At 44.5% G+C, this 18,694-nt stretch overlaps 1 protein-coding gene and 1 long non-coding RNA gene across 2 annotated transcripts; both read right to left on the bottom strand.

Annotated features, from left to right (window-relative positions):
* Nucleotides 1–10,971: 10,971 nt before the first annotated feature.
* On the bottom strand, nucleotides 10,972–12,338 carry LOC123484330. Its single transcript, XR_006658494.1, has 3 exons — nucleotides 12,079–12,338; nucleotides 11,501–11,584; nucleotides 10,972–11,356 (listed from the first exon to the last, which is right to left on the bottom strand). It is a non-coding gene; the product is annotated as an uncharacterized LOC123484330 (long non-coding RNA).
* An 81-nt stretch (nucleotides 12,339–12,419) lies between these two features.
* LOC121561174 lies at nucleotides 12,420–14,884 on the bottom strand. The gene is made up of 5 exons (XM_045214539.1): nucleotides 14,601–14,884; nucleotides 14,226–14,483; nucleotides 13,882–14,127; nucleotides 13,376–13,633; nucleotides 12,420–12,792 (listed from the first exon to the last, which is right to left on the bottom strand). The coding sequence occupies exons 1-5, from the start codon at nucleotides 14,882–14,884 to the stop codon at nucleotides 12,420–12,422; spliced, it is 1,419 nt and encodes a 472-aa protein (XP_045070474.1).
* Between the last annotated feature and the right edge of the window lie 3,810 nt (nucleotides 14,885–18,694).

Raw genomic sequence — 18,694 nt, 5'->3', positions numbered from 1 at the left:
GTGCCCGGGAGTGACAATAAACCCGAGAAACTGAGTCTGAGAAACATGAAATTCACACTTCTCAGGCTTAACGTAGAGGTGATTGTCAAGGAGCCTCTGGAGAACCCGGCTAACATTCCCCTCATGCTCCTTCAGTGACCTCGAGAAGATGAGGATATCGTCCAGGTACACGAAGACGAACAGATTAAGCATATCCCGGAGAACATCATTAATCAGGGCTTGGAATACTGCGGGGGCATTGGTGAGCCCGAACGGCATCACCCGATATTCATAGTGTCCCGTGGCGTGTTGAACGCCGTCTTCCATTCGATCTCCTGGCCGGATCCGCTTCGAGATGGTAAGCATTGCGGAGATCCAGCTTAGTAAAAATGGAAGCCCCTTGAAGCAGCTCAAAAGCAGTGGCCATGAGAGGAAGAGGGTATCGATTCCGAACCGTGATCTTGTTGAGTCCCGGTAATCAATACAAGGCCTCAGACCCCCGTCTTTCTTTTCAACAAAAAAGAAAGCCCGCCCCAGCCGGGGAAGTAGAGGCATAGATGAGGCCGGCTGCCAAGGACTCCTTAATGTAGGTGTCCATAGCTGCGTGCTCGGGGAGGACAAGGAAAAGATCCGACCTCTAGGAGGGCAGCACCCAGGGAGTAGATCAATGGCACAGTCATAAGTGCGATGAGGCGGTAAGGCAGTAGCCCGGGCCTTGCTGAACACTGCTTTGAACCGATGGTAAACACTGGGGACTCGGGAGACGTCAACCGACTCTTGAAACTGGGTACTAGGGGCTGAGGAACTCTGAAGCATGCAGGTGAGTTGGCAAGTGGGACCCCAGCTAAGAATGGTGCCAGTAGGCCAGTCGATCTGGGGATTATGTCTGCATAGCCAAGGGTGACCCAGGATAATAGGATACTCGGGAGAGTCAATGAGATAGAAGGTCTCCTCCTGCTGGTGTTGAGAGATGGTAAGTCGCAGGGACTGAGTCGCCTCAGTAACTTTTCCTGGTTCCAGAGGTCTGCCATCTAAGGCTGTAACTGCCTGGGGTTGAGGAAGTAGTTGGGTAGGGATCTTAAGTTCCTTAGCCAAGGTTACATCCATAAAATCACCTGCGGCACCGGAATCGATCATAGCCTGGACCCGATGCTGGTGGCCCTCCCAGGACAGAGTGGCTGGAATAGCTAGGACCGCGTTAGTAGGAGGAGCTCTAATTTTCCCCATCACAACCCTCCTGTAGCTGGGCGGGGACAGGCGTTTCCCAGCTCGGGGCAAGTGGAGCCGAAGTGGCCGGCAACCCCGCAGTAGAGGCACCGACGCTCCCTCATGCGACGTTCCCTTTCGTTGGAAGAAAGCCTGGAACGGCCTAACTGCATGCTCTCCGGGAATCCTGGGGCAGTTCAGGAGCCGGGGCAGCTCTGAATGACGGAGTCCAAACAGGAGAAACAGAGCTGCTCAGAGGAACTTGGGACTGAGACACCTGACGGCGAGCCGTTCTCCGCTCTCTTAGACGATTGTCCAGGCGGATGGCCAAGGCTATGAGGGACTCGAGATCTTCAGCTGGTTCACGGGTGGCTAACTCATCTTGAAGGGGCTCAGATAACCCTCCCTGAAAGCAGACCCTCAGCGCTTCATCATTCCATCCGCTCCTTGCTGCTATGGTTCGGAACTCAATGGCAAAATCTGCCGTGCTTCGGGGGCCCTGACGGAGAGACAGTAGGCGCTTGGAAGCCTCCCGCCCACTGACAGGATGATCGAACACCCGCTTGAACTCTTCTACAAATGCAGCGTGGGAGTCACAACAGGCCTCCTGGGACTGCCACACCGCAGAGGCCCAGGCGAGCGCCTTGTCTGAAAGAAGGGTAATGAGGTAGGCAATCTTGGAACGGTCTGTGGGAAAACTTGAGGGTTGGAGCTCGAAGGTGAGGGAGCATTGGGTGAGGAAACCCTGACAAGAGCTTGGATCCCCAGAAAAGGGCTTGGGAGGTGGTAGTCGGGGCTCCGCCAACCGAGAAGGCCTGTCGTCACTGGGAGGTGACCGGGGGAAGGGGGAGAACCAAGGAGGCGTTCAAAGAGCTGGTGAAGGGAACTCATCATTTCGGCCAGGAGTTGAGAATGTCTAGCCATCAGCTCCTCTTGTCGGCTGAGAACGGCTTCATGGCGCTGGAAAGAAGCCTCATGTCGAATGATCACCGCCAACAGGTCCTGGGAACTGAGTGTTTCTGGGTCCATGATTGACTTGGTTATTCTGTCACAAGCCGGGCTAGAACTCCGGTCTCAAATGTGTAGAGCTGGGGGTACTACCCCTTAGCCACAGAGGAGATGTTGTAGGACCCAAATGAAACACCCAAGGCAATACTCAGGCAAGTAGATTTAATGTTCCAAAACAGGAGGCAAAACAAAACAACTCCACGAGGGGGAGAAAAACAAACTAAAGATAACTTTGAATAACTTACTAGGACTGACACGGTGGGACAAAGCAGGAGACACATAGACAGGACGCAATAACCAAGTGAGAAACAAGGGGAAAACACACAGCTAAAATACTCAAGGGGAAACAAGGCACAGGTGACATAGATAAGCTAATTAGGACACATGAGGAAAAACTAAGGCAAAGGGGAACACAGCTGACCTCTAGAGGCCAGGAGACAAACAGGGGAAGCAGGAAGCTGACAGTAACAGTAATCATTGTTGTAGTAATCATTGTTGCAGTAACAGTAATCATTGTTGCAGTAATCCTTGTTGCAGTAACAGTAATCATTGTTGCAGTAATCATTGTTGCAGTAACAGTAATCATTGTTGCAGTAATCCTTGTTGCAGTAATCCTTGTTGCAGTAATCATTGTTGCAGTAACAGTAATCATTGTTGCAGTAATCATTGTTGCAGTAACAGTAATCATTGTTGCAGTAATCATTGTTGCAGTAACAGTAATCATTGTTGCAGTAATCCTTGTTGCAGTAATCATTGTTGCAGTAATCCTTGTTGCAGTAATCATTGTTGCAGTAATCATTATTGTAGTAACTTAGCAGGTGTGCTAAAATGGTACCTGCAGGGTGTATTCATTAGAGAACACTGTAGCAAACCGTTGGACAAGTTCAGCGGCTCAAATGTAGCTTAGTGCCTCCCTGTTTGGGCCAGTTTGTTTCTGTTTGGTTCCTGGTGAATACACCCCAGGGCAACGTTCAGAGAGGTGTTCTATCTATATAGTGTAGGCCTATTTCTATCTGGACGTTCCCAAAAGTTGGGTCCCGCTCAGTGAACGTGCCCCATTTAGATAAAATATGAATTATAATCCGTTTTAGCTGCATACTGTATCTCTGTCATGCATGGTTTATAGTCCTATATAGGCTACACTATGAAGCGACATGGTTATTATTACACTATTACTACAGTTATTCAGTGACACTAAGGCAATATAATATGTAATATCGATTGATCAACATACCTGAGATTGGGGAGAGACGAGAGCCCATGCTGGACTAAGATCCCACAGGAGAGTTGTAGTAAACTAAACCAGGTTGTCACCGGCGGATGGAGAAGCGATGCTAAAGCGAGGAGTCACATTCCGTGTTGGCAGTTGAGGAGACCGGCTACATCATCGTTTCAGGAGATCACACGAAGCAACTCGGTCAAAAAATATGGACGTCGGCTCAACTGTCAAAACTCTTGTGCTTATTTTGTCAGGTTAGCTGTCGTTGATAGTAATCCTGTATTGTAGGCTGGTGTCTGTCCAGTTCCTTTATACCTCAGTGGTTCTCTCTAGTTGCTGGAAGGTTGAACGCCAACTCTGACAGTTCGCAGAGGGTTTCTAGGCTTGCTCACCGTCTAGCGAGGAAAAGGTGAGGATCGCAACATAATATCTGTTTTATTTATGAACATACTAAACAAGTGTTATGAGACTCGAAACACAATTTCAAGTATCGACTAGGTTGTATTGGGAATTTATCATTCTCCTAAATTGATGGGATGACTAACTTAGAAAGAATGCATTCTTGACTGGGCTAATGTAGGCTGTGACACCTGGCAGGCTGTGATTGATGTGAAGAGCTGTTTTAGGGGGTAAAATGAGATAATGATGTGTCTTCAAATGCTAGACTATACTGGTTCTTTGTGATCTGTGAGCCTTCCTTGGATGTAGGAATGATGTCTAAGGGAGCTGGCTCTTCTCACTATGATAGGTTGTTATGATAATCTTGTGCCTGGCTGAAGTGTGCAACAAATGGCGCAGAGGAGATGGGACCAACCCCTGAATCAATGGATTGGCTGAGTAAGTTTAAACCACACTCAGTCCTCTACTCTAATTGGCCAGCAGAGAAGTGGGAAACTTTCTCTGTCAGAGTATTTGAGTATTGGATCTGGAACAATGTTGTTAGTTCTCTGGGGTGTCCTGCGAGGCATCTCAGAGAGCCCGTATATACGAAACATCATATTTACCATTGAGGGTTTTTGCATTAATTAAAATAACTAGTATATCTTAGAAGTCGTGTTGACCTCTTTTGTTCCTAATACCAGATTTGAATTGACGCGACTTTGACAGTTGAATGTGTCATTTAACTTGCTTTTATCGGTAAAGATAACAAAGTTAGAACTTCGAAGTTGCCGGTCCCAAGAAATGGAACGTTCCAAAAGGAGATTCCGTCGACGTCATCAAATCAAATCAAATCAAATTGTATTGGTCACATGCGCCGAATACAACAGGTGCAGACATTACAGTGAAATGCTTACTTACAGCCCTTAACCAACAGTGCATTTATTTTTAACAAAAAAAGGAAAAATAAAACAACAACAAAAAAAGTGTTGAGAAAAAAAAGAGCAGAAGTAAAATAAAATAACAGTAGGGAGGCTATATATACAGGGGGGTGCCGTTGCAGAGTCAATGTGCGGGGGCACCGGCTAGTTGAGGTAGTTGAGGTAATATGTACATGTGGGTAGAGTTAAAGTGACTATGCATAAATAATTAACAGAGTAGCAGCAGCGTAAAAAAGGATGGGGTGGGGGGCAGTGCAAATAGTCCGGGTAGCCATGATTAGCTGTTCAGGAGTCTTATGGCTTGGGGGTAGAAGCTGTTGAGAAGTCTTTTGGACCTAGACTTGGCACTCCGGTACCGCTTGCCGTGCGGTAGCAGAGAGAGAACAGTCTATGACTAGGGTGGCTGGAGTCTTTGACAATTTTGAGGGCCTTCCTCTGACACCGCCTGGTATAGAGGTCCTGGATGGCAGGAAGCTTGGCCCCAGTGATGTACTGGGCCGTACGCACTACCCTCTGTAGTGCCTTGCGGTCGGAGGCCAAGCAGTTGCCATACCAGGCGGTGATGCAACCAGTCAGGATGCTCTCGATGGTGCAGCTGTAGAATTTTTTGAGGATCTGAGGACCCATGCCAAATCTTTTCAGTCTCCTGAGGGGGAATAGGCTTTGTCGTGCCCTCTTCACGACTGTCTTGGTGTGTTTGGACCATGATAGTTCGTTGGTGATGTGGACACCAAGGAACTTGAAGCTCTCAACCTGCTCCACTACAGCCCCGTCGATGAGAATGGGGGCGTGCTCAGTCCTCTTTTTTTTTCCTGTAGTCCACAATCATCTCCTTTGTCTTGGTCACGTTGAGGGAGAGGTTGTTGTCCTGGCACCACACGGCCAGGTCTCTGACCTCCTCCCCTATAGGCTGTCTCATCGTTGTCGGTGATCAGGCCTACCACTGTTGTGTCGTCGGCAAACTTAATGATGGTGTTGGAGTCGTGCCTGGCCATGCAGTCATGGGTGAACAGAGAGTACAGGAGGGGGACTGAGCACGCACCCCTGAGGGGCCCCCGTGTTGAGGATCAGTGTGGCAGATGTGTTGTTACCTACCCTTACCACCTGGGGGGCGGCCCGTCAGGAAGTCCAGGATCCAGTTGCAGAGGGAGGTGTTTAGTCCCAGGATCCTTAGCTTAGTGATGAGCTTAGAGGGCACTATGGTGTTGAATGCTGAGCTGTAGTCAATGAATAGCATTCTCACGTAGGTGTTCCTCTTGTCCAGGTGGGAAAGGGCAGTGTGGAGTGCAATAGAGATTGCATCATCTGTGGATCTGTTGGGGCGGTATGCAAATTGGAGTGGGTCTAGGGTTTCTGGGATAATGCTGTTGATGTGAGCCATTACCAGCCTTTCAAAGCACTTCATGGCTACAGACGTCAGTGCTACAGGTCGGTAGTCATTTAGGCAGGTTATCTTAGAGTCCTTGGGCACGGGGACTATGGTGGTCTGCTTGAAACATGTTGGTATTACAGACTCAGTCAGGGACATGTTGAAAATGTCAGTGAAGACACTTGTCAGTTGGTCAGCACATGCTCGGAGTACACGTCCTGGTAATCCGTCTGGCCCTGCGGCCTTGTGAATGTTGACCTGCTTAAAAGTCTTACTCACATCGGCTACGGAGAGCGTGATCACATAGTCATCCGGAACAGCTGGTGCTCTCATGCATGCTTCAGTGTTGCTTGCCTCGAAGCGAGCATAGAAGTCGTTTAGCTCGTCTGGTAGGCTTGTGTCACTGGGCAGCTCGCGGCCGTGCTTCCCTTTGTAGTCTGTAATAGTTTTCAAGCCCTGACACATCCAACGAGCGTCAGAGCCAGTGTAGTACGATTCAATCTTAGTCCTGTATTGACTCTTTGCCTGTTTGATGGTTCGCCGGAGGGCATAGCGGGATTTCATATAAGCGTCCGGGTTAGAGTCCCATTCCTTGAAAGCGGCAGCTCTACCCTTTAGCTCAGTGCGGATGTTTCCTGTAATCCATGGCTTCTGGTTGGGGTATGTACGTACGGTCACTGGGGACGACATCATCGATGCACTTATTGATGAAGCCAGTGACTGATGTGGTGTACTCCTCAATGCTGTCTGAAGAATCCCGGAACATGTTCCAGTCTGTGCTAGCAAAACAGTCCTGTAGCTTATCATCTGCGTCATCTGACCACTTTTTTATTAACCGAGTCACTGGTGCTTCCTGTTTTAGTTTTTGCTTAAAAGCAGGAATCAGGAGGATAGAGTTATGGTCAGATTTGCCAAATGGAGGGCGAGGGAGAGCTTTGTATGCGTCTCTGTGTGTGGAGTAAAGGTGGTCTAGAGTTTTTTTTCCTCTGGTTGCACATTTAACATGCTGGTAGAAATTAGGTAGAACGGATGTAAGTTTCCCTGCATTAAAGTCCTCGGCCACTAGGAGCGCTGCATCTGGATGAGCGTTTTCCTGTTGATTTATGGCCTTGTACAACTCATTCAGTGCAATCTTAATGCCAGCATTGGTTTGTGGTGGTAAATAGACAGCTATGAAAAATATAGTTGAAAACTCTCTTGGTAAATAGTGTGGTCTACAGCTTATCATAAGATACTCTACCTCAGGCGAGCAAAACCTCGAGACTTCCTTAGTATTTGATTTTGTGCACCAGCTGTTGTTTACAAATATACAGAGACCGCCACCCCTTGTCAGCCGTTCTATCCTGCTGATGTAGCGTATAGCCCGCTAGCTGTATGTCATCCATGTCGTCGTTCAGCCACGACTTGGTGAAACATAAGATATTACAGTTTTTAATGTCCCGTTGGTAGGATAACCGTAATCTTAGGTCATCCAATTTATTTTCAAATGATTGAACATTGGCTATTAGGATTGATGGAAGAGGCAGTTTACTCGCCGCCGTCGGATCCCCACAAGGCACCCCGATCTACGTCCACGATATCTCCGTCTCTTCCTCACGCGAATGACGGGGATTTGGGCCTTGTCGGGTGTCTGTATGATATCCTTCGCGGCCGCCTCGTTGAAGAAAAAATCTTCGTCCAATACGAGGTGAGTAATCGCTGTCCTGATATCCAGAAGCTCTTTTTGGTTATAAGAGACGATGGCAGAAACTTTATGTACAAAATAAATTACAAATAACGCGGAAAAACACACATAATAGCACAATTGGTTAGAGGGCTGTAAAACGGCAGCCATCTTCCCCGGCGCTGTTCATGTGTAACGTCATTGACCTAATATGGTGCGTCCTGGTAAATGGGCGGGGCCCGTCTATCCCGAGATGGGCGTGTCAGAGGGAGATGCATGTCTTCAGTAAACAGCTTGGGACGCTTTCATACCAGCAATAACTTGAAACTGATTATTTAGGATTTACTAGTAATGATTTCATCCTTTAGAGAAAACACAGTGACAAACCCCAATCAGGTGCCTCAGGGTAGGTTTATTAAAAACACATAAAATATTCAGAAATTATTTACACAGTCAAAAAAAAGTAAACTTTTGGGAGTTTTTTTCTGTTTTGATATCAGAAAAGAAAGCCTTAAAACGTATTTGTTTTATTAGGATAGGGACAGGTACCAACACATTGACACATTAAACAATGGTCAGACGCACTTGAGTGTTTCTAGCCTAAGCTAATTTCCAACACCTGTCCTTAGATGGTTGTTATGGAAACAAAAGGAAAGAAAGAAATACATCAACTGATAATGACCTTATCACTACGTTATCAGTACATTATCACATTGATATGCACAAAGCAAATGTCATACGCTACAATTACATCAAATGGAATACATATTTACCCCTAATATTTACAACAAAATGGAGGTACAAGGGTCTTAAAGACATGCTCTGGTACTTTGGTTACTAAGAAAGTATTTTATAAACCTCCCGCTTTGGGCTGGATGTTTCAATGTGTATGTGACCCCCTCTTTCTTCAGGCAGCTTTGTTCTGACTAACTAAGCTAGTACTGAATGGCAGTAGTAGACAAGGGGGTGTCTATGGTAGCATGTAGCCCTACAGGACACAGTGGGTATTACCATCAGTCAGGAACCCCATGAACGATACAGGGGGAGATATACCATAAGACTGGATGTGTATCATGGATAGAATCATGTGGTGCCTCCACCTAATAAGCATTAGCAGATGAAAGGTTATAACTACCGGGACTAAACGGTCATGTGGAATTTCACTGCCATCATGACCCGTGACTGTCTGTGTGGCTGTAGTATGGTCACCATAACAACCCTAGTTATAACTAGCTTATTATATCAAATCAAATTGTATTGGTCACATACACATATTTAGCAGATGTTATTGCGGGTGTAGTGGAATCTATTAAAACTAAAGATAACGGTCAACAATAGATTAGAAAGTAAAAGTAAAAAATGTAAGGGCATAGCAATTATCACAAAGGACACAATGAACCACAGAGGACCACAGAATAAAACTGGACCTATAAAACCCTGAGATGAACTGTAAACAGGAATAATACAACCTCAAAATGAGTCAATTATTCCAATAAGACATTTACAAAATCAACAGTATTGTACCAGCATATATCAGATCTGGATCAAACCCTGTAACCAGGGGAAACCAGGGAAACATACTGTAGCTACTTTCACAACCTAGAACCATGAAGCTAGTTCTAAACTGGTTCCAATATATAGAACCATGAAGCTAGTTCTAAACTGGTACCAGTATATAGAACCCTGAAGCTAGTTCTAAACTGGTTCCAGTATATAGAACCCTGAAGCTAGTTCTAAACTGGTACCAGTATATAGAACCCTGAAGCTAGTTCTAAACTGGTACCAGTATATAGAACCCTGAAGCTAGTTCTACACTGGTACCAGTATATAGAACCCTGAAGCTAGTTCTAAACTGGTACCAGTATATAGAACCCTGAAGCTAGTTCAAAACTGGTACCAGTATATAGAACCCTGAAGCTAGTTCTAAACTGGTACCAGTATATAGAACCCTGAAGCTAGTTCTAAACTGGTACCAGTATATAGAACCCTGAAGCTAGTTCTAAACTGGTACCAGTATATAGAACCCTGAAGCTAGTTCTACACTGGTACCAGTATATAGAACCCTGAAGCTAGTTCTAAACTGGTACCAGTATATAGAACCATGAAGCTAGTTCTACACTGGTACCAGTATATAGAACCATGAAGCTAGTTCTAAACTGGTACCAGTATATAGAACCCTGAAGCTAGTTCTAAACTGGTACCAGTATATAGAACCCTGAAGCTAGTTCTAAACTGGTTCCAGTATATAGAACCCTGAAGCTAGTTCTAAACTGGTTCCAGTATATAGAACCCTGAAGCTAGTTCTAAACTGGTTCCAGTATATAGAACCCTGAAGCTAGTTCTAAACTGGTACCAGTATATAGAACCCTGAAGCTAGTTCTACACTGGTACCAGTATATAGAACCCTGAAGCTAGTTCTACACTGGTACCAGTATATAGAACCCAGAAGCTAGTTCTAAACTGGTTCCAGTATATAGAACCCTGAAGCTAGTTCTAAACTGGTTCCAGTATATAGAATCCTGAAGCTAGTTCTAAACTGGTACCAGTATATAGAATCCTGAAGCTAGTTCTAAACCTGTTCCAGTATATAGAACCCTGAAGCTAGTTCTAAACTGGTACCAGTACATTCGGAAAGTATTCAGACCACTTCACTTTTTCCACATTTTCTGACGTTACAGCCTTAAATTGATAAAATAACACATTTTCATTATCAATCTATACACAATACCCCATAATGACAAAGCAAAACAGGTTTTTTGAAATTTTTGCAAATGTATTAAAAACAGAAAGACCTTATTTACGTAAGTATTTAGACCCTTTGCTATGAGACTCAACATTGAAGGTGCTTCAACAAAGTAAAGGTAGTTCAATACATAAAAAAACAGTTATAATACACATGTTCCTGTGTTTTTAAGGACCTTAATGACAGTACAGACGTATCAACTGTTAGTGGTAAATAAAACTACATATTCGTATCCTACAGTTATAATACACATGTTCCTGTGTTTTTAAGGATCTTAATGACAGTACAGACGTATCAACTGTTAGTGGTAAATAAAACTACATATTCCTATCCTACAGTTATAATACACATGTTCCTGTGTTTTTAAGGATCTTAATGACAGTACAGACGTATCAACTGTTAGTGGTAAATAAAACTACATATTCCTATCCTACAGTTATAATACACCTGTTCCTGTGTTTTTTAAGGATCTTAATGACAGTACAGACGTATCAACTGTTAGTGGTAAATAAAACTACATATTCCTATCCTACAGTTATAATACACATGTTCCTGTGTTTTTAAGGACCTGAGTGACAACACATGTAAGACGTCTGTCCACCAGATTATACATTCCTGTCCCTAAGACTATTTTTCTGGACTCAGATCAATCAGTGTGATTTTGATCCAGCCTTCTATATACATTGACCACATTATACTGTCATTATACAACATTATCTTCACCAGATCTCAAACCAGCCTTCTACATTGACCACAATATACTGTCATTATCCAACATTATCTTCACCAGATCTCAAACCTCTTGTCTGTCAGGAAGGGTCTTCTGTCCTGGATTCTGTTGTTGAAGAGTCTGTAGAGAAGAACACTACTATTATTAATCATTAGTAGAACATTAGACAACAGATCTCCATCCTCCAACAGTTGCTCCCAGCAACAGAGACACCCATATGATCTCTCACACACACACTCTGCTCACCGTCACACACACCCTTACCGTACGGTGTGTATTGAAGTGTTGGTGGAGACCAGTTGGAGTATTCTGTCAGTCAGAGCATCAGTGATGTCATTATGACTCAGGCTACAACAGAGAGAGAGAGAGAGAGAGAGAGAGACAGAGAGAGAGAGAGAGAGAGAGAGAGAGAGAGAGAGAGAGAGAGAGAGAGAGAGAGAGAGAGAGAGAGAGAGAGAGAGAGAGAGAGAGAGAGAGAGAGAGAGAGAGAGAGAGAGAGAGAGAGAGAGAGAGAGAGAGAGAGAGAGAGAGAGAGAGAGACAGACAGACAGACAGACAGAGAGAGAGAGAGAGACAGAACACAAGTGATCAGACATTTGTCATGTAGTCACACACACCACACACACACAAAAAAAAACACACACACACACACACACACACACACACACACACACACACACACACACACACACACACACACACACACACACACACACACACACACACACACACACACACACACACACACACACACACACACACACACAAACACACACACACACTCACACACACACACACACACACACACACACACACACCCCCCACAGGTGAAAGCCACTCACTCCAGGACTTGTACTTTGTGCAGGTGTGTGATCAGGGGCTGTAGGTGGTGGTCTGTGAGTTGACAGTGGCTGAGGTCCAGTTCTGACAGCCCCTCTGAGTGTTCCAGAACCAGGGCCAGAGATCCACAGAACTTCTGGTCCAGCCTGGTCTCACTGAGGTCCAGCTCTCCATCCAGGGCTCTGCACAGGGACTCTGCGTGCCTCAGCACCCCCTCTTCAATCCCCTCACACACAAGGTCCAGCAGCTGACGTAGTAGAGCTTTGCTGGGGCTGACAGGACAAGAGGCAGAGATAACATTATGACACAGAGTAGGTCTAACTCCTACTGATGAACTAGTTGGTTAAATGTTTGTCTTTGTGTGTCTAACCTCAGCTTGACAATATGCAGGATGGGGAAGCAGCTCCCTCAGTGCTCTGTCCTCCACCTCACAGTCTCTTAAGATGATCTGCACCTGGTTCTGGACCAGCTGGGTGCTGTGTTGGTTCTGCTTCAGAACAGAGTGGATGGCCCTGCAGTGGTCAGTGGTCAGACACAGAGCCTCCTCCTGGTCCTGAGCTGACAGGTCCACAGAGGAGGAGCAGGAGAAGTCCAGCCTGTAGTGCAGAGACCTGAGCAGCCATTCTGCTGTTGGTGGTGGTGGTGGTGGTGCCCCCTGCTGGATCGGAGAGGCAGCACAGCACTGGACGAAACTCAGCAGTAACCTCCTGTCAACACTATAGAGAGAGAGAGAGAGAGAGAGAGAGAGAGAGAGAGAGAGAGAGAGAGAGAGAGAGAGAGAGAGAGAGACAGAAAGAGAGAGACAGAGAGAGAGAGAGACAGAAAGAGAGAGACAGAGAGAGACAGAGACAGAGAGAGAGAGAGACAGAGAGAGACAGAGACAGAGAGAGAGAGAGAGAGAGAGAGAGAGAGAGACAGAAAGAGAGAGACAGAGAGAGAGAGAGACAGAAAGAGAGAGACAGAGAGAGACAGAGACAGAAAGAGAGAGACAGAGAGAGACAGAGACAGAGAGAGACAGAGACAGAGAGCAGAGACAGAGAGAGAGAGAGAGAGAGAGAGAGAGAGAGAGAGAGAGAGAGACAGACAGAGACTTATTTAAACACCATCCCACATTATAACACTGATAAACACACTACAACTCTGTTTGTCATGTCAACTCCCGGCGTTCCCCTTCAATTCCACCCCTAGGTGAGGTTAAGGTTTAGTGCATTAGACTAAGGTTAGGGTTAGTGGTTAAATCAGTCAGAAAATGACAAGCTTCATATCAATTCTAGCAGGGTTAAAGAGAGCCAACTAAACCTGAGTTGGGAGACTCTGTTCAGAAGAGGCAGGATGCTCTCTATCTCCCCCGGTGGTATGGAGGTCCACAGCAGGTTGACTTTGACTTGGTGGCAGTGCTGCAGGGTAAAACCCAGAGCAGTACAGTCCACTCTGTCCAGCTCTCTGCTGTTCAGGTTGATCCAATGGTCTGAAGACCTCAACAAACTGGACACACAGTCACTGGCTCTGCTGTCATAGATCTGTCTGATGGTGGACTTTACAAAGCTGGAACTGGACCTGAACAAACATGGAGAATGGATTGTTGTGGTTATGTCAAGGTTTTTATAAAGGATAACTCACATAGCAACAACTGGCTGGACAGAACATTAATAATTAAAGTCTATAAATATTGAATAAAGATCTCCCACCTCTTGAATAAAACCCTAATGATATTACAGAGGATCACTCAGAATAACATGTCACTGGATATAAATAGTTATGTTCTTCTTTCTAGAAAGTCTGAATAGAGAAAGAAGTTCTCCCACCTCTTGAATATAACCCTTCCCAGAAAGGGGAGAAGATCTGAGATGTTCTTCTCTAGGAGCCTGTTCTTCCTGAGGTCCACAGTGATGTTGTGGGTTGAATGCTGCAGCAGAGAGAGAAGCACTTCCAGGTCCAGCCTGCAGGAGGTCAGGTCTCCACCAACCTTCTCCAGGAACCACTGAGTCAAGTCCTTGTCCTGAGCTTCATACACAACTACAGTCAGCTGCTGCAGAGTGTCTGAGTTCAGTCTAGGAGGTTGGAACATAAAGGCAGTCAGAAATATGAAGAAAAACACATGAATGAAGTTACTATTTCTACTTTTAAAAAACATAGACTTCAGACTGACCTGAGAGAGAGAGGTCCCTGGTGACACAGCAGTGTGATGAGAGAGTGACCCTGGATCCAGAAGTCAGTCAGGTCCAGACACTGAACCCTCCAGAGTCTCAGCAGGGATGCCACACTACTCAGAGCCCTGGATAACACTCTCTCTGGTGGCTGGTTGCTCTTTAGGACCAGGGAGAGCTCTGGGACAGTCAGTGGAGTAGCACCTCTCCCTGTCCTCCTAACCAGTCTGGACAGTTTCACTGCCATGCCCACATTCAGCCTGGAATGAAAAGACAAAACTCAAGTCACTTTAAACAGAGAAACCATGTCAGATAAAATGCTCAATAGGAAGATAAACTATTCAATATACCTGTAAAAGCTGTCTTACTGAACATACCTGAGCTTGTGTAGCTTTGACTCATGTCTCACAATAAGTAAGGCTCCTTGGAGAGAGATCTTGCTGGGGGTAAGAGTGAGGTCCACTCTGGAGGCACAGAGACCCAGGACTCTCCCCACAGACCTGCAGGTTTTCCTGGGTAACTCTCCTCCCAGTGACAGGGTGGAGCCCAAGGCCTGGAGGAGAGAGGCCAACTGCTGGTCCTCCTCTCTGGACCTCACAGGGACAGACTCACACACCCTCTGGAAGAACCTGTCATCATCACAGCTGAAACAGCAGAACATGGGGGGACATGAAATCAGACATTTAGGAGACAGTCCAAAAGTATTGGGACAGTGACACATTTTTTGTTATTTTGGCTCTGTACTCCAGCACTTTGACATGATACAATGACTATGAGGTTAAAGTTACAGCAATGTTTGTACATACAGTGCCTTGCATTAGTATTCAATCCCCTTACATACTTGTTATTGTGTTACAACCTGGAATTAAAATGGATTCAATTAGAATGTTTTCGTCAAGAATACTCTGTAATGTCAAAGTGGAAGAACAACATTTGTTAAAGATTAATGAAATATAAAACACTAATATACCTTGATTAGATTAGGTATTCTGAGTATAAACTTTCAGGTTTCATGTTACAAAAACGTCTCAAAGATAAAATTCACAAGATTTCTAAAAGACAAATTTCTAGCATCACAAAATTTAAGAAAAATTCACAATATCTGTGTGATATTTAGTAATGCAACATTTGTTATGTCAAGAAATCTGAGTATAAATGTTACCAGATTCACCAACATTTGAAGATTTATATTACAATGTTTGTACAAGATAATAATCACTAGCATCACATAATCACTAACCACCACACATGTTCAGACTCACCTCAGCTGTGAGATGTAGGGCAGACACTGAAGGAAACTCCTCACTTCACTCTCTTCATCTGACCAGCCCTTCAGCTCTACTGGTGTCTTCTCTGGTTGGAGTTTCAGCACTTCTAGGAGGAGGGAGGCCTTTCTCTCTGAGAGGTCTATGGACCAGACTGCAGGAGCTGACTGGTAAACTGGCTGTAATGCTGGAAGGACACTCCTGCCTGTTTGAGTCTCATAGTCCTTCACATGTGAGTACAGATCCAGCAGGAAATCACTCTGTTTAGAATTGTCTCCACTGAGAAAAGGAAAGGTGCTGTAAGTACACATTGATGATACCAGCTTCAGTGTCTTCTCTCCTGTCTGCTCCTCCCACTCTGCTGCTTGAGACAGGAGATCCACCAGGAACTTGATCCGCTTTGAGTGATCAGACCTCCATGGACGGAAACTGCAACAAGGACAGTAACAGCTGATTCAGACATGGATGAACACATGAAACCAGTCATAGCTAAAGATATATGAAGTAGTTATACATTTACATAATGTGCTTTGATTATATGTAAAAGTATTTACTTTTAGAGACATTCACATGATGTATGTGTGACATTTAGTAATGCAACATTTGTTATGTCAGGAAATCAGGGGATAACCTGGAATTAAACTGGATTCAATTAGAATGTTTTTGTCAAGAATTTACAATAACAGGTAGGGGTTAGCATTTTATATCATACCCCCAAGACATGCTAACCTCTCACCATTACAATAACAGGGAGGGGTTAGCATTTTATATCATACCCCCAAGACATGCTAACCTCTCACCATTACAATAACAGGTAGGGGTTAGCATTTTATATCATACCCCCAAGATGATATACTTGGGGGTACTCAGGAGTACTCATGTACTCCTGAGTGGCGCAGTGGTCTAAGGCACTGCATCGCAGTGCTAACTGTGCCACTAGAGATCCTGGTTCGAATCCAGGCTCTGTCGCAGCCGGCCGCGACTGGGAGACTCATGGGCGGCGCACAATTGGCCCAGCGTCGTCCAGGGTAGGGGAGGGAATGGCCGGCAGGGATGTAGCTCAGTTGATAGAGCATGGCGTTTGCAACGCCAGGGTTGTGGGTTTGATTCCCACGGGGGGCCAGTATAAAAAAATATGGATTCACTAACTGTAAGTCGCTCTGGATAAGAGCGTCTGCTAAATGACTAAAATGTAAATGTAATAATAACCTCTCACCATTACACTAACAGGTAGGGGTTAGCATTTTATATCATACCCCCAAGACATGCTAACCTCTCACCATTACAATAACAGGTAGGGGTTAGCATTTTATATCATACCCCCAAGACATGCTAACCTCTCACCATTACAATAACAGGTAGGGGTTAGCATTTTATATCATACCCCCAAGACATGCTAACCTCTCACCATTACAATAACAGGGAGGGGTTAGCATTTTATATCATACCCCCAAGACATGCTAACCTCTCACCATTACACTAACGGGGAGGGGATAGCATTTTATATCATACCCCCAAGACATGCTAACCTCTCACCATTACACTAACAGGGAGGGGTTAGCATTTTATATCATACCCCAAGACATGCTAACCTCTCACCATTACAATAACAGGTAGGGGTTAGCATTTTATATCATACCCCCAAGACATGCTAACCTCTCACCATTACAATAACAGGGAGGGGTTAGCATTTTATATCATACCCCAAGACATGCTAACCTCTCACCATTACAATAACAGGTAGGGGTTAGCATTTTATATCATACCCCAAGACATGCTAACCTCTCACCATTACAATAACAGGTAGGGGTTAGCATTTTATATCATACCCCCAAGACATGCTAACCTCTCACCATTACAATCAACAGGGAGGGGTTAGCATTTTATATCATACCCCAAGACATGCTAACCTCTCACCATTACAATAACAGGTAGGGGTTAGCATTTTATATCATACCCCCAAGACATGCTAACCTCTCACGGGCATTACAATAACAGGGAGCGGGTTAGCATTTTATATCATACCCCCAAGACATGCTAACCTCTCACCATTACAATAACAGGTAGGGGTTAGCATTTTATATCATACCCCCAAGACATGCTAACCTCTCACCATTACAATAACAGGGAGGGGTTAGCATTGTCTTTGGAAGGTATAATATTTATGCCTCTGTAACCTTCCCACTCATCATTATTCACAATTCATTCAGGATTATCCGAGATCATGGAAGCATCCACATTAATGTAGAAGTGTTTAGAAACATATTCTGTTCTTATTTACAATAAAAGTGACTCCAAAATGACACAATACATTATTTAACTTTCATTTCTATTGGACACTAAATAATCTGAAACACAACCAAAACAAACAGCAAATGCATCCAACACATTTGTAGAATCACAAGCTTGAAGAAGTCATTGAGTTCTAGGAATATAGGACCAAATACTACACTATGGAATACTTTAATACACATAAGTGAATATGCCCAAATACTTTTGGTTCCCTAAAATGGGGGGACTTTTACAAAAAGTGCTGTAATTTCGAAACAGTTCACCCGATATGGATGAAGATACCCTCCAATTAAAGCTGACAGTCTGCACTTCAACCTCATTGTAGTTAAATCATTTAAAATCCAAAGTGCTGGAGCACAGAGCCAAAACAAATGTGACAAAACAAAAATGTGTCAATGTCCCAATACTTTGACCTCACTGTACATGAATACATGCCTGTCATATGGACACGTAATACCACGTCACAGAGAAAGTTCCATAATATGCAGGACATTTGGTTTTGTAGATTAGGTATTCTGAGTATAAACTTTCAGGTTTCATGTTACAAAACGTCTCAAACATAAAATTCACAAGATTTCTAAAAGAATCACAAAATGTAGAAAAATTCACAATATCTGTGTGACATTTAGTAATGCAACATTTGTTATGTCAAGAAATCTGAGAATAAATGTTACCAGATTCACCAACACTTGAAGATTTATATTACAACGTTTCTACAAGCTAATAATCACTAGCATCACATAATCACTAACCACCACACATGTTCAGACTCACCTCAGCTGTGAGATGTAGGGCAAACACTGAAGGAAACTCCTCACTTCACTCTCTTCATCTGACCAGCCCTTCAGCTCTACTGGTTTCTTCTCTGGTTGGAGTTTCAGCACTTCTAGGAGGAGGGAGGCCTTTCTCTTTGA

This window comes from Coregonus clupeaformis, unplaced genomic scaffold (genome assembly GCF_020615455.1).
Source record: "Coregonus clupeaformis isolate EN_2021a unplaced genomic scaffold, ASM2061545v1 scaf0275, whole genome shotgun sequence".
In the NCBI taxonomy this organism is placed as follows: domain Eukaryota; kingdom Metazoa; phylum Chordata; class Actinopteri; order Salmoniformes; family Salmonidae; genus Coregonus; species Coregonus clupeaformis.
Note: the sequence above shows the minus strand (reverse complement) of the source record. Positions and strands in the feature narration are given on the sequence as shown.

Excerpts from the sequence above, each read along its gene's own strand:
- LOC121561174 (XM_045214539.1), bottom strand. The coding sequence starts at position 14,884 with ATGTTCTGCTGTTTCAGCTGTGATGATGACAGGTTCTTCCAGAGGGTG. Across the intron at positions 14,484-14,600 it reads TCAAAGCTACACAAGCTCAG|GCTGAATGTGGGCATGGCAG; the intron begins GTATGTTCAGTA and ends TTTTCATTCCAG. Across the intron at positions 12,793-13,375 it reads AACAGAGTCTCCCAACTCAG|TGTTGACAGGAGGTTACTGC; the intron begins GTTTAGTTGGCT and ends CTCTCTCTATAG.